General features: G+C 43.2%; 1 protein-coding gene across 1 annotated transcript in view; it reads right to left on the reverse strand.

Moving 5' to 3' along the window:
* Positions 1-14705, reverse strand: part of LOC124789010 (UDP-glycosyltransferase UGT5-like) — a 34379-nt gene extending 19674 nt beyond the window's left edge. Inside the window, exons 1-2 of the mRNA XM_047256297.1 lie at positions 14588-14705; positions 5340-5559 (exon numbers count right to left, since the gene is read on the reverse strand). Coding sequence (XP_047112253.1) covers positions 5340-5559; positions 14588-14705 — 338 coding nt within the window. The remainder of the gene's footprint in view (positions 1-5339; positions 5560-14587) is intronic.
* Between the last annotated feature and the right edge of the window lie 3190 nt (positions 14706-17895).

Consider the following 17895-nt stretch of genomic DNA (forward strand, 5'->3'; position numbering starts at 1 on the left):
TACCGCTCAAGGAAAGACAATGCACTGTCTAAACGTTTAGTTTTGTGCACAGGTGTCAACAATTCCGGTACCCAACGTGCGCACAATTTTCGGTAATTCAAGTGGTCGGTCACAGTGCCATACAAAACACTATGAGAAACATTAGAAAAGTCATCCTGCAAGGAGGAAATTGTAAAGAGTCTGTTTTCTCTCACCTTATTGTCCACTTCCTGCACCAACTTTCATTAACGACCGAAGGACGCCCACTCGGTTGCGCATCATGCATATTTGTGCGGCCATCTTTAAACGCTCTCACCCACTTTCTTACCATTCCATCACTCATAATGTTTTCTCCGTAAACTGCACAGATCTCACGATGAATATCGATCGCTTTTAGGCCATTAGCACTAAGAAATCTTATAACAGCCCGTACTTCACAGTCGGCGGTACTCACGATTATCGGTGGCATCAGACACTCAGTACACAACATAGACAAGGAAGAATCAGACTGTAATGGCGTCAGTGCGTAGACAACAGGTGTAGGTACCCAGTGCGCATGCGCACTTATTTAAAAAAACATGCCTCGTATATTATACACGGTGCGAGGACGCGATGTATTTGTCTCGAAATAACCAGTTCGCCGCGACGGCTGGCAGTGGCCGCAGCGCCAGATACGCGCTCTGTATGGCGAGCACCGTGCAGCGGCCCGGTCGACGGTGGAGGTGGGCCACTATGTCTGCACAGGTCATTAGGCCCTAACGCCAGTACTGGGCACATAATGGACGTTACCAGACGAGATGTCCGCACCGTGAAACCTGCTCCTATCAGTACTCTTGAATTATGTGTGGAGGTCTGTGGGGATGTGGAAATTCGCAGTAATAATTACATTCGGATAAAAGTTAACGGATATTGTTAATGATACAATACGAACTACATTAGTATACTCTCGCCGCGAGAAGTGGCCATGCGGTTAGAGGCGCCATGTCACGGACTGCGCGGCCCCTTTTGCAGGAGGTTCGAGTCCTCCCTCGGGCATGGGTGTGTGTGTTGTTCTTAGCATAAGTTAGTTTGAATAGTGTGTAAGTCTAGGGAACGATGACCTCAGCAGTTTACTCCGTTACGGATTCACACACATTTCAACGATTTTAATACAATATCAGACTCAAATGGTTCAAATTGCTCTGAGCATTATAGGACTTAACTGCTGTGGTCATCAGTCCCCTAGAACTTAGAGCTACTTAAACCTAACTAACCTAAACTGTACTTTATTTGCGTCATATGTGAAGCAACAACTGAAGTCAGGACAGAAACGAAAGTTCCAAACGATGGAGTATCCTACAACCGCCTTCATGTCGCTTTCTCGCAGCTTTCGGTAGTGGCATAAGCTACAGCTGTTACCGCAAAACAAGTAGGTTAAAATGGCTCTGAGCACTATGCTACTTAACTTCTGAGGGCATCAGTTGCCTAGAACTTAGAACTAATTAAACCTAACTAACCTAAGGACATCACACACATCCATGTCCGAGGCAGGATTCGAACCTGCCACCGTAACAGTCGCGCGGTTCCAGACTGACGCGCGTAGAACCGCTCGGCCACTCTGGCCGGCATCTCAGACTCAAAAAAAGACACACCACAAAGGAATTATCTGAATGGAACGGAAATCGGTAGCTGTGATGTACATGTACAGACAAGCAACAGTTTCAGAAAAGTTTGATAATTTATTCAATAGAAAGAGGTTCACAAATTGAGCAAGTCAACAACACATTGCTCCACCTCTTGCGCTTATGTAAGCACTTATTCGCGTTGATATTGTTTGATAGATTTGCTGGATGTCCTCCTGATAGTTATGCGCCAAATTCTGTCCAATCGACGCGTAAGATCGTCAGAATCCCGAGATGGTTGGAGGGGCCTACCCATAACACTCCAAACGTTCTCAATTGAAGAGGGATCCGGCGACCTTGCTGGCCAAGGCAGGGTTTGGGAAACTCGAAGGCTAATAGTAGAAACTTCCGCTGTGTGCGGGCGGGCATTATTTTGCTAAATTCCGAGATAGTTTGAGGGGCCTGCCCATAACGCTCCAGACTTTCTCAATTGGGAGAGATCTGGCGACCTTGCTGGCCAAGGTAGAGTTTGAAAATCACGAAGGCAAGCAGAACGTTTGGAGCATTATGGCAGGACCCTCCAATCAGCTTGGGATTTGGACGATCTAACGCGCCAGTTGATCATAATATGATACGATTTCCCTCAAGAGGACATCCAACAACTCTATCAGTCACCGGCAAGCCGAATAACAGCTTGCATAAGGGTCAGAGGTGGACCAACGCGTTATTGCTTTGTACACCTGTAATATCTGTTTGTCTGTATATGTAGATCACATCCACCGATTTCCGTCCCATTCGCATAATTCCTTCGTGAAGTCTCTTTTTTTGTGTGTCTTAGAGTGTAATATTTTGGATCACTATTATTGCATGTTCGGGGTGGAGTGCCACTATGTTGACTGTAATACATAGTGTGCTGGGCATGGTAGACGCGTTGTTGATATCTGCAAAGAATAAAGATGACGACATAGTTTCCTTCTTTTTTCCCTCACAGTTACAAATAAATCCTATTCCACCGTTCCAACAGCTGTCGTGTCCGAGTCACTCCTACTTGTTTTGCGGTAACAGCTGTGCCTTATGCCACTAGCTGCGACAAAGCGACATGAAGGCGGTTGTAGGACACTCCATCGTTTGGAACTTTCGTTTCTGTCCTGACTTCATTTGTTGCTTCACATATGACGAAAATAAAGTACAGTTTAAAATCAGTGAATCTCTCAAATTTTTTAAAAATATATTTACAAGTGCCAATTGCTTATTGCATTGAGAAGTGTAGCACGACAGATGGTTGTATCCTTTGGAACTATCAAGAAAATGAAATGCTATGTTGTATTAAAATGTTGTCATGATCGGGCTCTACGTTTTTACGAAAACTCAGGCCAAGTGCAAGCCTGCCCTCAGAGCTCAGGCATACAGATCGGATTAAATTTATTGACAAAAGTTATCATCCACAAGTACAGATGTGCATGCGAATAAAAGACTTGCGGATGCTGTTAAGGGATTTATGATTGCGGATAAGGGACTTCGCAATGAAGGGCGTGTACTGTTTTTCTTACCCGCACGGACATCGAGTTCTGGGCGACAGATGAGTGATCATAGATTGCGATACGACCGTAACGCGTCTCGTTGAGTCCATGCCCGGTGCATCATCGACTTCATTAGAGGGTAAATGGGTGCTGCACGCTACTAGATCATCATCATCATCATGTTGGACCGTTTCCAGCCTCTAGCAGGGCCTGTATGGAACATAGGTCTCTCCATCGTCTTCTGTCTTGCCACCATCTCTCTGTCTTCACCTTGGTCCAGTCTTCTCCTTTCTTCTGGACGCATTCCTCTACTCCTTTAAGCCATATGTCTCCCGGTCTTCCTCTTAGTCTCTGTCCTTCCAGTTTCATCTCGTGTATCCTCTTGGATATCCTCTTCTTCTCCATTCTCTTAACGTGTCCATACCATCTCAGCCCTGATTTCTTTATCTCCTCCTGTAGTGGTTCCACTTTCATGAACTCTCTGATCCTCTTATTTCTAACCTGTCTATGTCATTCCATTACTGTTTCTCAAGAATTTCATCTCACTAGCTTGTACTTTGCTTTTCTCTCTTCCTTTCATAACCCAGGTTTCTGATGCATATGTCAGGATCGGGACATAGTATGACCAGTATATAACCTTTTTACTGATTTGGGGTACACCCTTGCTCCATATCAGGCTTCTGACACTCTTCCGCCATGCTTCTGCTTTTCTCCCCCGCCCGTTTATTTCTCTGTCGTTTTTTCCATCTTCCTGTACCAGGCTTCCTAGGTACTTGAAACTTTCCACTCTCCTCAATCGTTCCCCACCAATTGTTATTCCAGTTGTTCCTCTTGTAAGTAGGCTGTTTATGTTTTCTTGTTGGCAACGTACGTAGCGCTCTGTATGAAAATCACAGACTGTGCTGTGTGCAGTCTGTGGCTAGTTTGCATTGTTGTCTGCCATTGTAGTGTTGGGCAGCGGCAGCTGGATGTGAACAGCGCGTAGCGTTGTGCAGTTGGAGGTGAGCCGCCAGCAGTGGTGGATGTGGGGAGAGAAATGGCGGAGTTTGGAAATTTTTAAGACTGGATGTCATGAACTCCTATGTATATTATGATTTTTCAACACTATTAAGGTAAATACATTGTTTGTTCTTTATTAAAATCTTTCATTTGCTAACTATGCCTATCAGTAGTTAGTGCCTTCCGTAGTTTGAATCTTTTATTTAGCTGGCAGTAGTGGCGCTCGCTGTATTGCAGTAGTTCCAGTAACGAAGATCTTTGTGAGGTAAGTGATTTGTGAAAGGTATGGGTTAATGTTAGTCAGGGCCATTCTTTCGTAGGGATTTTTTGAAAGTCAGATTGCGTTGCGCTAAAAATATTGTGTGTCAGTTTAAGGACAGTCGTGTATAATTGTTCAAAAAAGGGGACGTTTCATACGGATCCTGGCAGGGTCGCCATATGAAACGTCCCCTTTTTTGAACAATTATACACGACTGTCCTTAAACTGACACACAATATTTTTAGCGCAATGCAATCTGACTTTCAAAAAATCCCTACGAAAGAATGGCCCTGACTAACATTAACCTATACCTTTCACAAATCACTTACCTCACAAAGATCTTCGTTACTGGAACTACTGCAATACAGCGAGCGCCACTACTGCCAGCTAAATAAAAGATTCAAACTACGGAAGGCACTAACTACTGATAGGCATAGTTAGCAAATGAAAGATTTTAATAAAGAACAAACAATGTATTTACCTTAATAGTGTTGAAAAATCATAATATACATAGGAGTTCATGACATCCAGTCTTAAAAATTTCCAAACTCCGCCATTTCTCTCCCCACATCCACCACTGCTGGCGGCTCACCTCCAACTGCACAACGCTACGCGCTGTTCACATCCAGCTGCCGCTGCCCAACACTACAATGGCAGACAACAATGCAAACTAGCCACAGACTGCACACAGCACAGCCTGTGATTTTCATACAGAGCGCTACGTAACGTTGCCAACAAGAAAACATAAACAGCCTACTTACACTCTCTCCTTCTTTCTTGTGATAATCATCTCACTCTTACTTATGCTAAATTTCGTCCCATATTCTTGTACTGTTCGCTCCCATACGTCCAACTGCTCTTGGACTTCCTCCTCCTTATTCCCCCAAATCATCAGATCATCTGCACACATGCTACTAGATACGTATATCTAATTCAGCTGGTTAGGACAGAATTCACTTCATGGAACACGTTGTGACTTACCTCGGATCTTCCAGAACTTTCCGCAGGGCGTCCAACATAGAATCCTTAGTAATGGCCCAGAAATCTATTTTGACTCCAATTCCTGATCTGAGCATTTTCGCTACGTTGTACTGCTGATCTCCAAAGAAGGGAACTCCGACGAGAGGGACACCGTAGTATGAAGCCTCGTTGAAACTTTGAAGTCCACCCTGAGTGATGAACAGGCGGATGTTTGGGTGAGCTGCAATAGAATTTCGAAGAAACATGTGCCAGTGGTACAGGATTCATAATAGAAAATCACAAAACTCCAGGTAAAAATGTTCAACTACTTATGAAACTGAAAGAATCCAGTCTGTTCTTATTCGTGATAAGCATATAAATATCGGGAGTTTCATAAAGCACCTAGATTTAAAATACTCGTATTTTTTGTAGCAAGAAGTCAGCAACACTGTCACTAATATTTTGACCCTTGAGAAGTATAGTGGAGAAGGGTGGTAGCAACTGTAGACTTTTTTGTGGCCCCTAATAAAGAAGTGTACTGGGAGCGGTAAATGCAAGCTCCTAGACTGCCTCAATGTAAGAAATGGCGCGCAGGGAAAAAGTGTTGGCTCTTGTGTGTAGAAGAAAAACATAAGATTCAGAAGAGCTGACCTGTGTGCCTCGCACACAACTGTCGAATGCTTTATTCGAAATCGAAATCGTTTAATGCGTAGTCATGTTCAGTAATGTACACGAAGCTGAAGCCGAAAAGTGTATTCAACGATGACTGCCACTGTGCAATACTACTAGCTGATCTTAGTGGATAGCACCAAGTGGAGTACACCCAGTTTCAACGAAGCAGTGCTGGGGAACAGAATATTCAAGAGTCCGCGAATAACATATATGTTAACGTTCATTCGTAACAGTGGAGAAATATAAAATTGCTCAATGCATGTGAGCAAAACCACAGTAAACGAAAGAAAACGATTACATGAAAATTGTTCCAAAATTTCGGGCTTCGCGAATCGTCGAATGATTCAGATGACAACGAAATTTGAAGAAGCAGGTGTCACGAACGACAAAGGCCCACAAACCTTCCTGATTATCGGTTTGGTTTCAGATGTCATGATGGGTGACTGTGTTGTATGAATGCCAAAGAAATCGATTCGTCACTGCTCTTAACAGTTGCATTTCTGATGTCAACTGGTATCTATAACCTGGCGGAAGATCTCCAATTTCATGTCAGCATAGCCCAGTTAAGAAAACAATTGCAGCCATTCACAGGCTACCTATCGACTGTACATGTTCATTAAAAAAGACGGGATAAATTCCATGTGTCAGCCCCTCCTAAAACAGTAACTGAATTTAAATTACTTACGTATGGTTGTATTTACAGGGATTGGTCAAAACAGCATGAATAATTGAGAAAAATACAAAATGTTTATGAGGAGGCTGTTGATCCTCTTTTGGAATGAATAACATCTTTTATTCTGTGTGATACGAACAACTCATGCACACGCTCCGAGGCATACATACTCACTTCTACAGGAAGTTTGCTGATTAAATAAATATTCTTGGATGAGGAAATAAACTGTCCACTTTGTGCTACAAAATGACTCAGGAACATTCAGTTATAATCATATCAGTGGATTGACGGAGCCACACAAGGCGCTTTATTTCGTTATCGTGTGAACTAAATAAGTCTAGGACAGTTCCAGCTACGAGAATGACAGCACTATTCCCTTTAAGTACAGGTAGTTCACTGAGGAGCAAAATTTGCTGCGTTGAATTAAGAGGGGCCTCAGTTTTATATCCATAATCCCAATTTGTCACCAGCTCATGCAGACCAATAAAGTCACTGTGCAGTTTCACACCTTACAAGATCACTGAATCACCGACATGTTTCTCATTAAGAGGGGACAATCAATATAATAGGCATTCTCCAAAAGTAAATATGTCCACTGGTTGGATGTATTGTGGGCGACGATTCATCTTACCAGATGACATTCTCCCCATTAATGTCGTGTTCAATTTGGACCCTCTCGATACCAATTTCGAAGTTTTTTCAAGGTAAAATATTGTGTAATTTATGTTTTTGAAACAGCCGCTCTACCGTGAATGTTTGTGACACGTAGTTTACGCCACATAGCGCATGATGAATTCAGTCGCGATAACAACTGAAATTAATGCACATCTACAGGCAGTTTTATTTGGAGCGCTGCTGTTTTGCAGTTTCTTACCGTAATTCGCTTCAAGTTTTGGTCATATTTGTGCTTGAGAGATGTCTGATATAGGCTGTCCTTGCAATCGAAACGGTACTTCTGTCGACACCAATAAGGGCTGCCATTTTCGGTACTAAGGCTTTTTCAAATCGGGCCATAACAGTCGTGCCTCTTTTGGAATCTTGGAAAGCATGCATAACGAACTTTTAACACCTAAATATGTTCTGCATATGTCCGCTATCATATAGACATGAACAGGTGTGAGTGCATTCTTACCCGTCTAATATCACGAGTCAACACAAGGGGGCTGGAATATATGACAGATTTCCTTTGGGTACTGCTGTTACACAGGTGTTCATACCATTTTTTCCAGTCTTAGATGTAATGTTTGTAAGTTGCAATTTCAACAACGTAGGAATGCATCACCAAGCTGAATAAAGTCGTTCGTTTAACCAGGCTGATGCAGTTCTGTTTGTGATGTTTATGTAAGTCCAGTTAGTTAGCTATGTATAAACTTGTATAATGCAATATCAGTCGGTAAATCATCTAAAAGTATGTGTTACATATATTTGAGATTGATAATTGTTATACTATATGTAATCTTATGAATGGTGTTCAAGTTGTAAGTTGCTACACTGAGTAGAGCAGTTGGTCACATGGCCAAGTTTTAAATAGGCAGTCAGCAGGGTTCATGGCCTTCGTCACTTGATCATTGGGTTGGTTCTGCTAAGATTTGAGCGGCGAGAGAGTCGCTTGAGCTTAAGTTTTTTGTCGTGATTTCTAAACATTTCGATGTGCACCAACTCGGGACTATTTTGATGTGTACCAATTCGTGACTTAGAAATATTTGTCGCCCTGAATGCTAATGGACATCTCATCGAGGGCTATCAGTAATTGCCTTTTCACTCGAGATGAATTTTGTTACTTTATAAAAACTTGTGTTCATTTGATGAACTTTAGAATTTGAATGCAGTTTGAGTTGATTTGATGCTCGGCTCGATGCCTTTAGTTTATACTCATTACTATTTTTGAATGTTCCGCTTGCTCTGCAAAAAAAAAAAAAAAAAAAAAAAAGGTTATCTTCGATGAAGAGTCATCGACAGATCTCGAAGTAACTTCGAGTGTTCCCCAGGGAAGTGTGTTGGGATCCTTGTAGTTCATGTGTGTATTAATACCTCTGGGACAATGTTAATAGTAACATCAGACCTTCCGCAGATGATGCATTTATCTATAATGGAATACTGTCTGAAAGGAGTTGCGCAGGTGTTCAGTCAGACCTTGATAAGTTTTCGAAGTGGTGCAAAGACTAGCAGCTTGCTTCACACGTTTAGAAATGTAAGACAGTGCACTTTACAAAACGAAAAAAAGTAGTGTCTTGTGACTGTAATACCAATTAATCACATCTGGAATCGGTCAACTCTTAAAGATACCTGGGTGTAACATTTTGTGTGGATATGAAATGAAACGATCGCAAAAGGCTGAGTCGTAGGTAAAGCAGGTGGAAGACTTCGGTTTGTTGGCATAATACTAGGAAAATGCAGGCAGTCTACGAAGGAGGTTGCTTACAAATCACGCTTGCGATCCATCTGATTATACTGCTCAAGTGGGTGGGAAGCGTACCAAATAGGACTGACAGGGGATATTGAATGTATACAGAGAAGGCAGTACGAATGGTCCCAGGTCTGTTTGACCCGTGTGAGAGAGTGACAGGGTTTCTGAAGAAGTTTAACTGGTAGACTCTTAGAGATAGACGTAAACTATTCCGAGAAAACTTACAAAATTTCAAGAACCAGCATTAAATGATGACTCTAATAATATACTACAGCCTCCGACGTGTCGATCCTGTACATATAGTAAAGACAAGAATAATTACAGCTCTCACAGAGGCATTTAAACAATCATCTTTCTCGCGCTGCGTATGTGAATGGAACGAGAGAAAGCCCTAATAACTGTACAGTGGGACGTACCCACTTGTCACGCACCTTACAATCGTTTGCTCAGCTAATAACGAGCATCAGAACGGACGCGGGGTTAGTGGAAACAGCGTTGTCGTAGCGAGACTGAATATTGTAACCCCCAAATACTACAAAAATAAACGAATAATGTTCCTGTTCAAAAACGCAGATAAAAATTCACTTAACGCCTTCCTGAGAGACAGTCTCAACTACTTTCAAATTAACAGTCTAAGTGCAGACCAGATGTGGCTTGAATTCATATAAATAGTATCGACAGCAACTGAGAGATTAATACCAAATAAATTAATAAACGACGGAGATGGTCCCCCTTGGTACACAAAACGGATCAGAACACTGTAGCAGAAACAAGAGAAAAAGCACGCTACATTTAAACGAACACAAAATGTCCAAGATTGGCGATCTTTTACAGAAGCTCAAAATTTTGCTCGAACTTTAATGTGAGTGCTTATAATAGTTTAGACAACGAAACTTTGTCTCCAAACCCGGCAGAAATCCAGAGGGACTGTGGTCGTCTGTAAAGTGTGCTAGAGGCAAGACACAGTCAATCAATGCCTTCTCTGTGCGACAGCAATGGAAATACTATTGACCACAGTGCTGCCAAAGCAGAGTAACTAAACACAGCCTTCTGAAATTCCTTCACCAAAGAAGACACAGTAAAAATTTCAGAATATGAATCAAGAACAGGTGCCAACATGAATAACTTAGAAGTAGGTATCCTCGGAGTAGCGAAGCAACTTAAATCACTTAAAAAACGCTAGTCTTCCAGTCCAGACCGCTTACCAATTAGGTACTTTCCAGAGTATGCTGATGCAATAACTCCCTACTTAACAGTCATATATAATTGCTAGCTCGTCAAAAGATTCGTACTCAAAGACTGGAAAGTTGCACAGGTCTCACCAATATTCAAGAAATGTAGTAGACGTAATCCACTTAATTACAGGCCGATATCATTAACGTAGATATGCAGCAGGATTTTGGATCATATATTGTGTTCAAATATAATGAATTACGTCGAAGAGAACGGTCTATTGACACACAATCAATACGGATTTAGAAAACATGACACACAACTAGCTCTGTACTCACACTTGCTGCTGAATGCTATTGATAAGGGATTTCAAACTAATTCCGTATTTCTAGGAGGCTTTTTGGCACTGTACCACACAGGCGGCTTGTAGCGAAACTGCGTGGTTATGGAATATCGTCTCAGTTACGCGATTGGATTCGTGATTTCCTGTCAGAGAGGTCACAGTTTGTAGTAATTGACGGACAGTCAACGAGTAAAACATCAGTGATTTCTGGCGTTTACCAAGATAGTGTTATAGGCCGTCTGCTTTTCCTTATATATAAACGATTTAGGAGACAATCAGAGTACCCGTAGCCGGCCGGCGTGGCCGAGCGGTTCTATGCGCTTCAGTCTGGAATCGCGCAACAGCTACGGTAGCAGGTTCGAATCCTGCCTCGGGCATGGACGTGTGTGATGTCCTTAGGCTAGTTAGGTTTAAGTAGTTCTAAGTTCTAGGGGACTGATGACCTCAGATGTTAAGTCCCATAGTGCTCAGAGCCATTGGATTTTAGAGTTGCTTGCAGATGATGCTGCTGTTTATCGTTTAGTAAACTCATCATAAGATCAAAATAAACTGTAAAACGATTCAGATAGTATCTGTATGGTGCGGAAATTGGCAATTGACCCTAAATAATGAAAAGTGATCGGTCATCCACATGAGTGCTAAAAGGAACCCGTTAAATTTCGATTACACGATAAGTCAGTTAAATATAAATGCCACAAATTCAAGTCACTGCCCAGGAATCACAATGCGAACAACTTAAGTTGAAAGGAACACGTAGAAAGAGCGGAGAAGGCAAACCAAAGACTTCATTGCATCGGAAGAACACTTACAAAATATAACAGATCAACTAAAGAGATTGCCGACACTACGATTGTCCGTTTTCTTTTGGAGTACTGCTGCGCGGTCTGGATTCCTTACCAGATAGGGTTAACGGCATACATCCAGAAAGTTCAAAGAAGAGAAGCACGTTTTGTGTTAATGCGAAATAATGGAGAGAGTGACACTGCCATGATACAGGATTTGGGGAGGACATCATTAAAACAAAGGCGTTTTTGTTGCGGCGGAATCTTCTCACAAATTTCAGTCACTAACTTTCTCCTCTGGCTGGCTCTGAGCACTATGGGACTTAACATCTGAGGTCATCAGTCCCCTAGAACTTAGAACTACTTAAACCTAACCAACCTAAGGATATCACACACATCCATGCCCGAGGCAAGATTCGAACCTGCTACCGTAGCGGTCGCGCGGCTCCAGACTGAAGCGCCTAGAACCGCTCAGCCACACCGTCCGGCCTTTCTCCTCTAAATGCGAAAATATTTTTTTGACTCCGACCTACATAGAGAGAAACGAATAATAAAATAACGGAAATCAGAGCTCGCGCTGAAAGACATAGGTGTTCGTTTTCTCCGTACGCTGTTCGAAATTGTAATAACAGAGAATTGTGGCGACAGTGTTTCGATGAACCCTTCGCCAGGCACTTAAGTGTGATTTGCAGAGTATCCATGTAGATGTAGTAGATGTGGATGCAGATGTGGACCGAACCCTCCTTGTACAGGGCCTTCCATATATTACGCAAGTTTTAAATTGAGTGGTAAAGTTTTGGAAAAATTGGAAATTTGTGGTAAGTCTTATGGGACCAAACTGCTTACGTCACCGGACTCTAAGCTTACGCACTACTTAATCTAACTTAAACTAACATACGCTAAGGACAACGCACACACCCATGCCCGAGGGAGGACTCAAACCTCCGACGGGGGTAGCAGCGCGGACCGTGAAAGACGCCTAAGACAGCGTGCTACTCCGCGCGGCGGTAAAGTTTTATTTTCGAGTTTACAGTACTGTATTTATTACTTTTAATATCGTTTGTATTCCCATTACTTGATCAGTCGTTGCTTGTGTATTTCAGTATCTCAGCCGCCATGGAGCGGTTCACAAAAGAGGAACGAGATATCATTGTGAAAATCCATTACAGAACCAGCGAGTGCTATGCAGAGACTGCTCGTAGACTTCGCCAGACCTTCGGATTAACAATGCCCCTACAGCATTAACAGTTTTGTGGGTCCTTTGCAACCGTAAAATCACCCGGACGAAACCGTACGGTTCGCGCGGAATAAAACATTGAATTGGTGTAGAATAGTGTGCCTGTGAGCCCTAACAAGTCCCTTCAACGTGGGTCTCAACTACTGGGAATTTCGACAGACTCTTTGCAAAGAATTTTGGAAAAGGAACTTCATATGCACCAATGCAAGATTCATTTGACGCAATATCTTAAACCCACAGATCATCTGAAACGGGAACTTTCGCCGAGTGGGCTCTCACAAAACTAGAAGCGGACAACAGTTTTGCAAAAAACATTAATCTTCAGCGGCGAGGCACTTTTTCAACTGTTTGGGTTCGTGAAAATTACTGTATTTGGGGTCAAGAAAAGTAAACCCTAAGGTGGTCCAAGAGAGCCACATGCGTACACTGCGAACCACAGTTTGGTGTCTTACAGGCAGATGGTGTGATCGGCCTTTTCTTTCTTGAAGATTTCGACGGTAATGCGGTAACAGTTAATGGTGAGCGCCATCGCGAAATGGTCAGAAACAACTTCTGGCCTGCTCCGGACGATGTGGTTACATCCAATATGTTGTTTCAGCAGAAGGGGGCTACGTGCCACACATCCTGCGAGACAATAACCCTACCTCATGAAAAATTCTCTCAGACTGTGATCTCACTTCGTGGCGAATTGGAATAGCCTCTTGAATCGTGTGACCTCACTTCATGTGCCTTTTTTTTATTGGGTTATGTGAAGTCAAACTTCTACGAGAACAAATCACAAACAGTTCTCAAACTGAAGGGAGAAATTCAACAGCTCATCAACGACATCAACAGTGATATCTGTGAAGTTCATAGAGTAACTGCTTGCCGAGACAGTGGAGGTCGTCATAAAAAAAAAAAAAAAGAATTTTCTTATATCGATGGATTTATTATTTCATTAGTACATTTTAAAAAAATGGCGTAATATATGAAAGATCCTATACAAACTTAAGGTCATGTACTCACGATGTGGAGATACGTCCGCAGTGCGTGGTGTTGCGGTAGCGTTTACGCTTCCAGCATGTGGGGTCCCGGGTTCGATTTCCGGCGGGCTGTGGACATACGTCAGCAGTGCGTGGTCTTGCGGTAGTGTTTCCGCTTCCAGCATGTGGGGTCCCGGTTTCGATTCCCGGCGGGGTAAGGATTTTCTTCTGCCTCGTGATGACTGGGTGTTGTGTCGTTTTCATCATCGTAATTTATCCCCATTACGGTCGGAGGAAGGCAATTGCAAACCACCTTGCCTAGTAAAGCGGTGCGGGTCTCCCGCATCGTCCCCTATGCTCCTCGGAGTATGGAACCTCGTCATCATGGAGATAAGGCAGCAATGAACAGACCACAAATGACTATTAATCTCCGTTCGTCGAACTGTTACCGGCCGCCGGTAGCATTACAGGTGGACTGTAGAGCAATCACTGCTGAATGAATGGTGACGAAATGGACTCATAAAAAAGGTGTGACAGGTAGAGTATGCACGGATCCTTGCTCTGACAACAGCTGGAATCCCAGCAGAGGTTACAGACGCAATGTCACGGTGAACCAGTGGGAACAGATAGCTGGAAGCTGGGCTGATATATTGAGCGTCTCGAGCCACTTACTGCTGACACTATACCATAGACAAAAGTCACTTGCATGGTGCAACACCAGAGCCAAATTGGATATAAAATGGTGTTCTTTGGCGTTCAGCGATGAGTGTCGCTTCTGTTATTGGCGGTGAGATCGATGACATCGTGTCCTTTGACCATTTGGTGAAAGGTGAAAGGAAGCAGCGATCCTCGAGACCATACCTCACCAACTACTGGGATCGTGGAATGGGGACTAACCGGACAGGAGAACGGTCAGTTACCGTACTGTCGCCTAAAGTTAATGACATTTTCCTCTTTAGTGTCATAATTTCGTGAACACTGGCGAAAGTTAAAAAATATTGGAATAATGGAACCACTTACCCAAAACTTCTTCTTGAGGTAGCCACTTTGCAATAATGACATTGCTTGGCTTCCCTGGTAGGGAGTCGTCCTCGAATTTCCAGAGCACCCTTTGCGGCAGTTCGGAAAAAGCATCCATGAGGGCTTGTCGTGTGAACACAGGAAGGCTGCTGCTTTTTACGTTGGAACAAAGACTGAAGTATGTGAATCCGTGTTTCGCACCGTTCAGGAAAGATTGTATCTCCTAAAATGATAGTCACGTCTCACGCTATGGGTGGCACATCATATAGCGTGACTCAAAAGAATGGGAAATTTTGGAACACCTTGTGGCAACGCTGCGAGGTAGGTGGTGCCGAATGACATACAGAATGCTGCTCGCACTGTGTTGCCATTCAGGAAACAGTACACATAGAGTAATGGAACGGTGTGTTGCTTGCCTTTACGCCAAAAACCTATTACAAGAATGGAAGTGTGGAGGCCGCGCGTAGAGAGTTTCGGCGTCATTTCAACATCGGACTGCACGGTCGTGTTCCCTCCGCGCACGCAGTCGTTACCTCGGTCCGCAATTTTGAAACAACGGGTTCTGTGTTGGCTGGCTCTGAGCACTATGCGACTTAACTTCTGAGGTCATCAGTCGCCTAGAACTTAGAACTAATTAAACCTAACTAACCTAAGGACATCACACACATCCATGCCCGAGGCAGGATTCGAACCTGCGACCGTAGCGGTAGCTCGGTTCCAGACTGCAGCGCCTAGAACCGCACGGCCACTCCGGCCGGCTGGTTTTGTGTTGAAGAAGCAATCTGCAGGGAGGCCTCGAACCGCTCGTACGGGAGATAATATAGAGCCTGTGCAAAATGTTCTCGTGAGAAGCCCACAGTGCGTTGTTCGACGTCACGCAGAGTCTCTACAGTTGCATCGTTCGACTGTTCAACGAGCACTGAAAGTGGATTTAAAGTTCCATCCGTACAAGCTGCAGTTCGTTGAGCAACTGCAACCTAACGATCTGCTAATGCGTAATCAGTATGCTGAAGGAAACTTATTGTCGGATTAAAACTGTGTACCGGACCGAGACTCGAATTCGGAAGCAGTTCGAGTTCGAGTCTCGGTCCGGCACACAGTTTTAATCTGACAGGAAGTTTCATATCAGCGCACACTCCGCTGTAGAGTGAAAATTCATCCTGGAATATGCTGAACGCTTGTTAGCAAAAGTGCACGATGATGACAGTTTCATTAACAACATGTGGATGTCGTACGAAGCTCACCGTCACCTCACTGGCTTTGTCAATAGACAGAATTTTCGCTGCTCATCTCAGCAAAATTCACGTGGGACCACTTTAAGAACGCTGTTTACCTCACTCGACCTGATACCACCGAAGAACTTAAAGCAAGAATACGAGAGGAAATCTCCAAGATTCCTACTGAAATGTTAGATGGAGCCGTGCATAACATTCAGGAATGCGCGCGCCGAGGGGCAGCTCATATGTCGGATGTGATGTTGAAGAATCAAAAATGCTTGTGGCATACTCATTTTTGTACACTGACGTAAATAAATATGTATAAAGTATTTTTGCTCATTCATTAATCTACATTCCAAAATTTCCCATTCTTTTGAGTCATCCTGTATATTCGTTCTAGAATGAGCTATTGTAAGACATACCTGAGGGAGTGGTTTTTGGGGGTCCCTTAATATGAAGTCCAGTCATCTGTATCACATTAGGTTGTATTGGATACGGATAGCTGGAAGAGATGACCACTTGCAAGCAATAGGCTTGTATTATATTGTAATTCAGCGATGCTAGGAACTTCACTTCCGAAGTGAGTTCTCATTATTTCGTCTTGAGATTCTATCAGTCTTTTGACGTCCCTACAGTCAGTCATCAATTGATACGCGTTGTCAGCTCTTTCCAAAAGCGTCATGTGATCCGCGTAGGGAGTAGTCAGTTTTGGGATATATGCAGGGTTAATCGGATTAGCCACCATGCGATGCATCTGTGGAGTCATTTGAGCCGAAAGGAAGCCAACTACTGGTGGATGTCCCAATTTATGAACGAGACCAAAGTAGCAGAAATATATGAACATTTCCATTATCACCAGATCGAATTTTTCTCCAAACCTAGAACAGAAGATAACAAATAAAAATGAGAACTAAGAAAGTTGTTACCCACTTTCATCAGAAAGTAAAAGCGACAAAAAGACAACTGACACACAGAACTTCGGAACGAAACCCAGAACATGTATACCTCTCATGCATAAGCTCTTGTAAAAATAGTCCACATATTCAGAAGACATAATAGTCTACAATATACTCTCCCAAATAAGACACATACACACAAACACACATACACACACACACACACACACACACACACACACACACACACACACATACGCTCATCACATACACCAGTCAAACACTACATAAATGAGTTGCAGTACCAAACTTACAGAGATGTTTACAAACGCAACAGTTAACACATCAACGCATACTATACTAACAATTACTTCAATCAGCATTAGCTACCCACCTTATTGACACGACAGCAAATACTGGGTGTTACAAAAAGGTACGCCCAACATTCAGCGAACATTCATCACACACAAAGAAAGAAAATATGGTATGTGGACATGTGTCCGGAAACGTTTAATTTCCATGTTAGAGCTCATTTTATTACTTCTCTTCGAATCACACAGCAATAGAACGTACCAGCGTGACTTCAGACACTTTGTTACAGGGAATGTTCAAAATGTCCTCCGTTATCGAGGATACATGCATCCACCTTCGTCGCATGCAATCCCTGATGCGCTGATGCAGCCCTCGAGAATGGCGTATTGTATCACAGCCGTCCACAATACGAGCACGTGAGTCTCTACATTTGGTACCGGGGTCGCGTAGCTTTCAAATGCCCCCATAAATGAAAGTCAAGAGGGTTGAGGTCAGGAGAGCGTGGAGGCCATGGAATTCGTCCGTCTCTACCAATCCATCGGTCACCGAATCTGTTGTTGAGAAGCGTACGAACACTTCGACTGAAATGTGCAGGAGCTCCATCATGCATGAACCACATGTTGTGTCGTACTTGTAAAGGCACATGTTCTAGCAGCACAGGTAGAGTATCCCGTATGAAATCATGATAACGTGCTCCATTGAGCGTGGTGGAAGAACATGGGGCCCAATCAAGATATCACCAACAATGCCTGCCCAAACGTTCACAGAAAATCTGTGTTGATCACGTGATTGCACAATTGCGTGCGGATTCTCGTCAGCCCACACATGTTGACTGTGAACATTTACAATTTGATCACGTTGGAAAGAAGCCTCATCCGTAAAG

The sequence above is a fragment of the Schistocerca piceifrons genome, chromosome 3 (genome assembly GCF_021461385.2).
Source record: "Schistocerca piceifrons isolate TAMUIC-IGC-003096 chromosome 3, iqSchPice1.1, whole genome shotgun sequence".
Classification (NCBI taxonomy): domain Eukaryota; kingdom Metazoa; phylum Arthropoda; class Insecta; order Orthoptera; family Acrididae; genus Schistocerca; species Schistocerca piceifrons.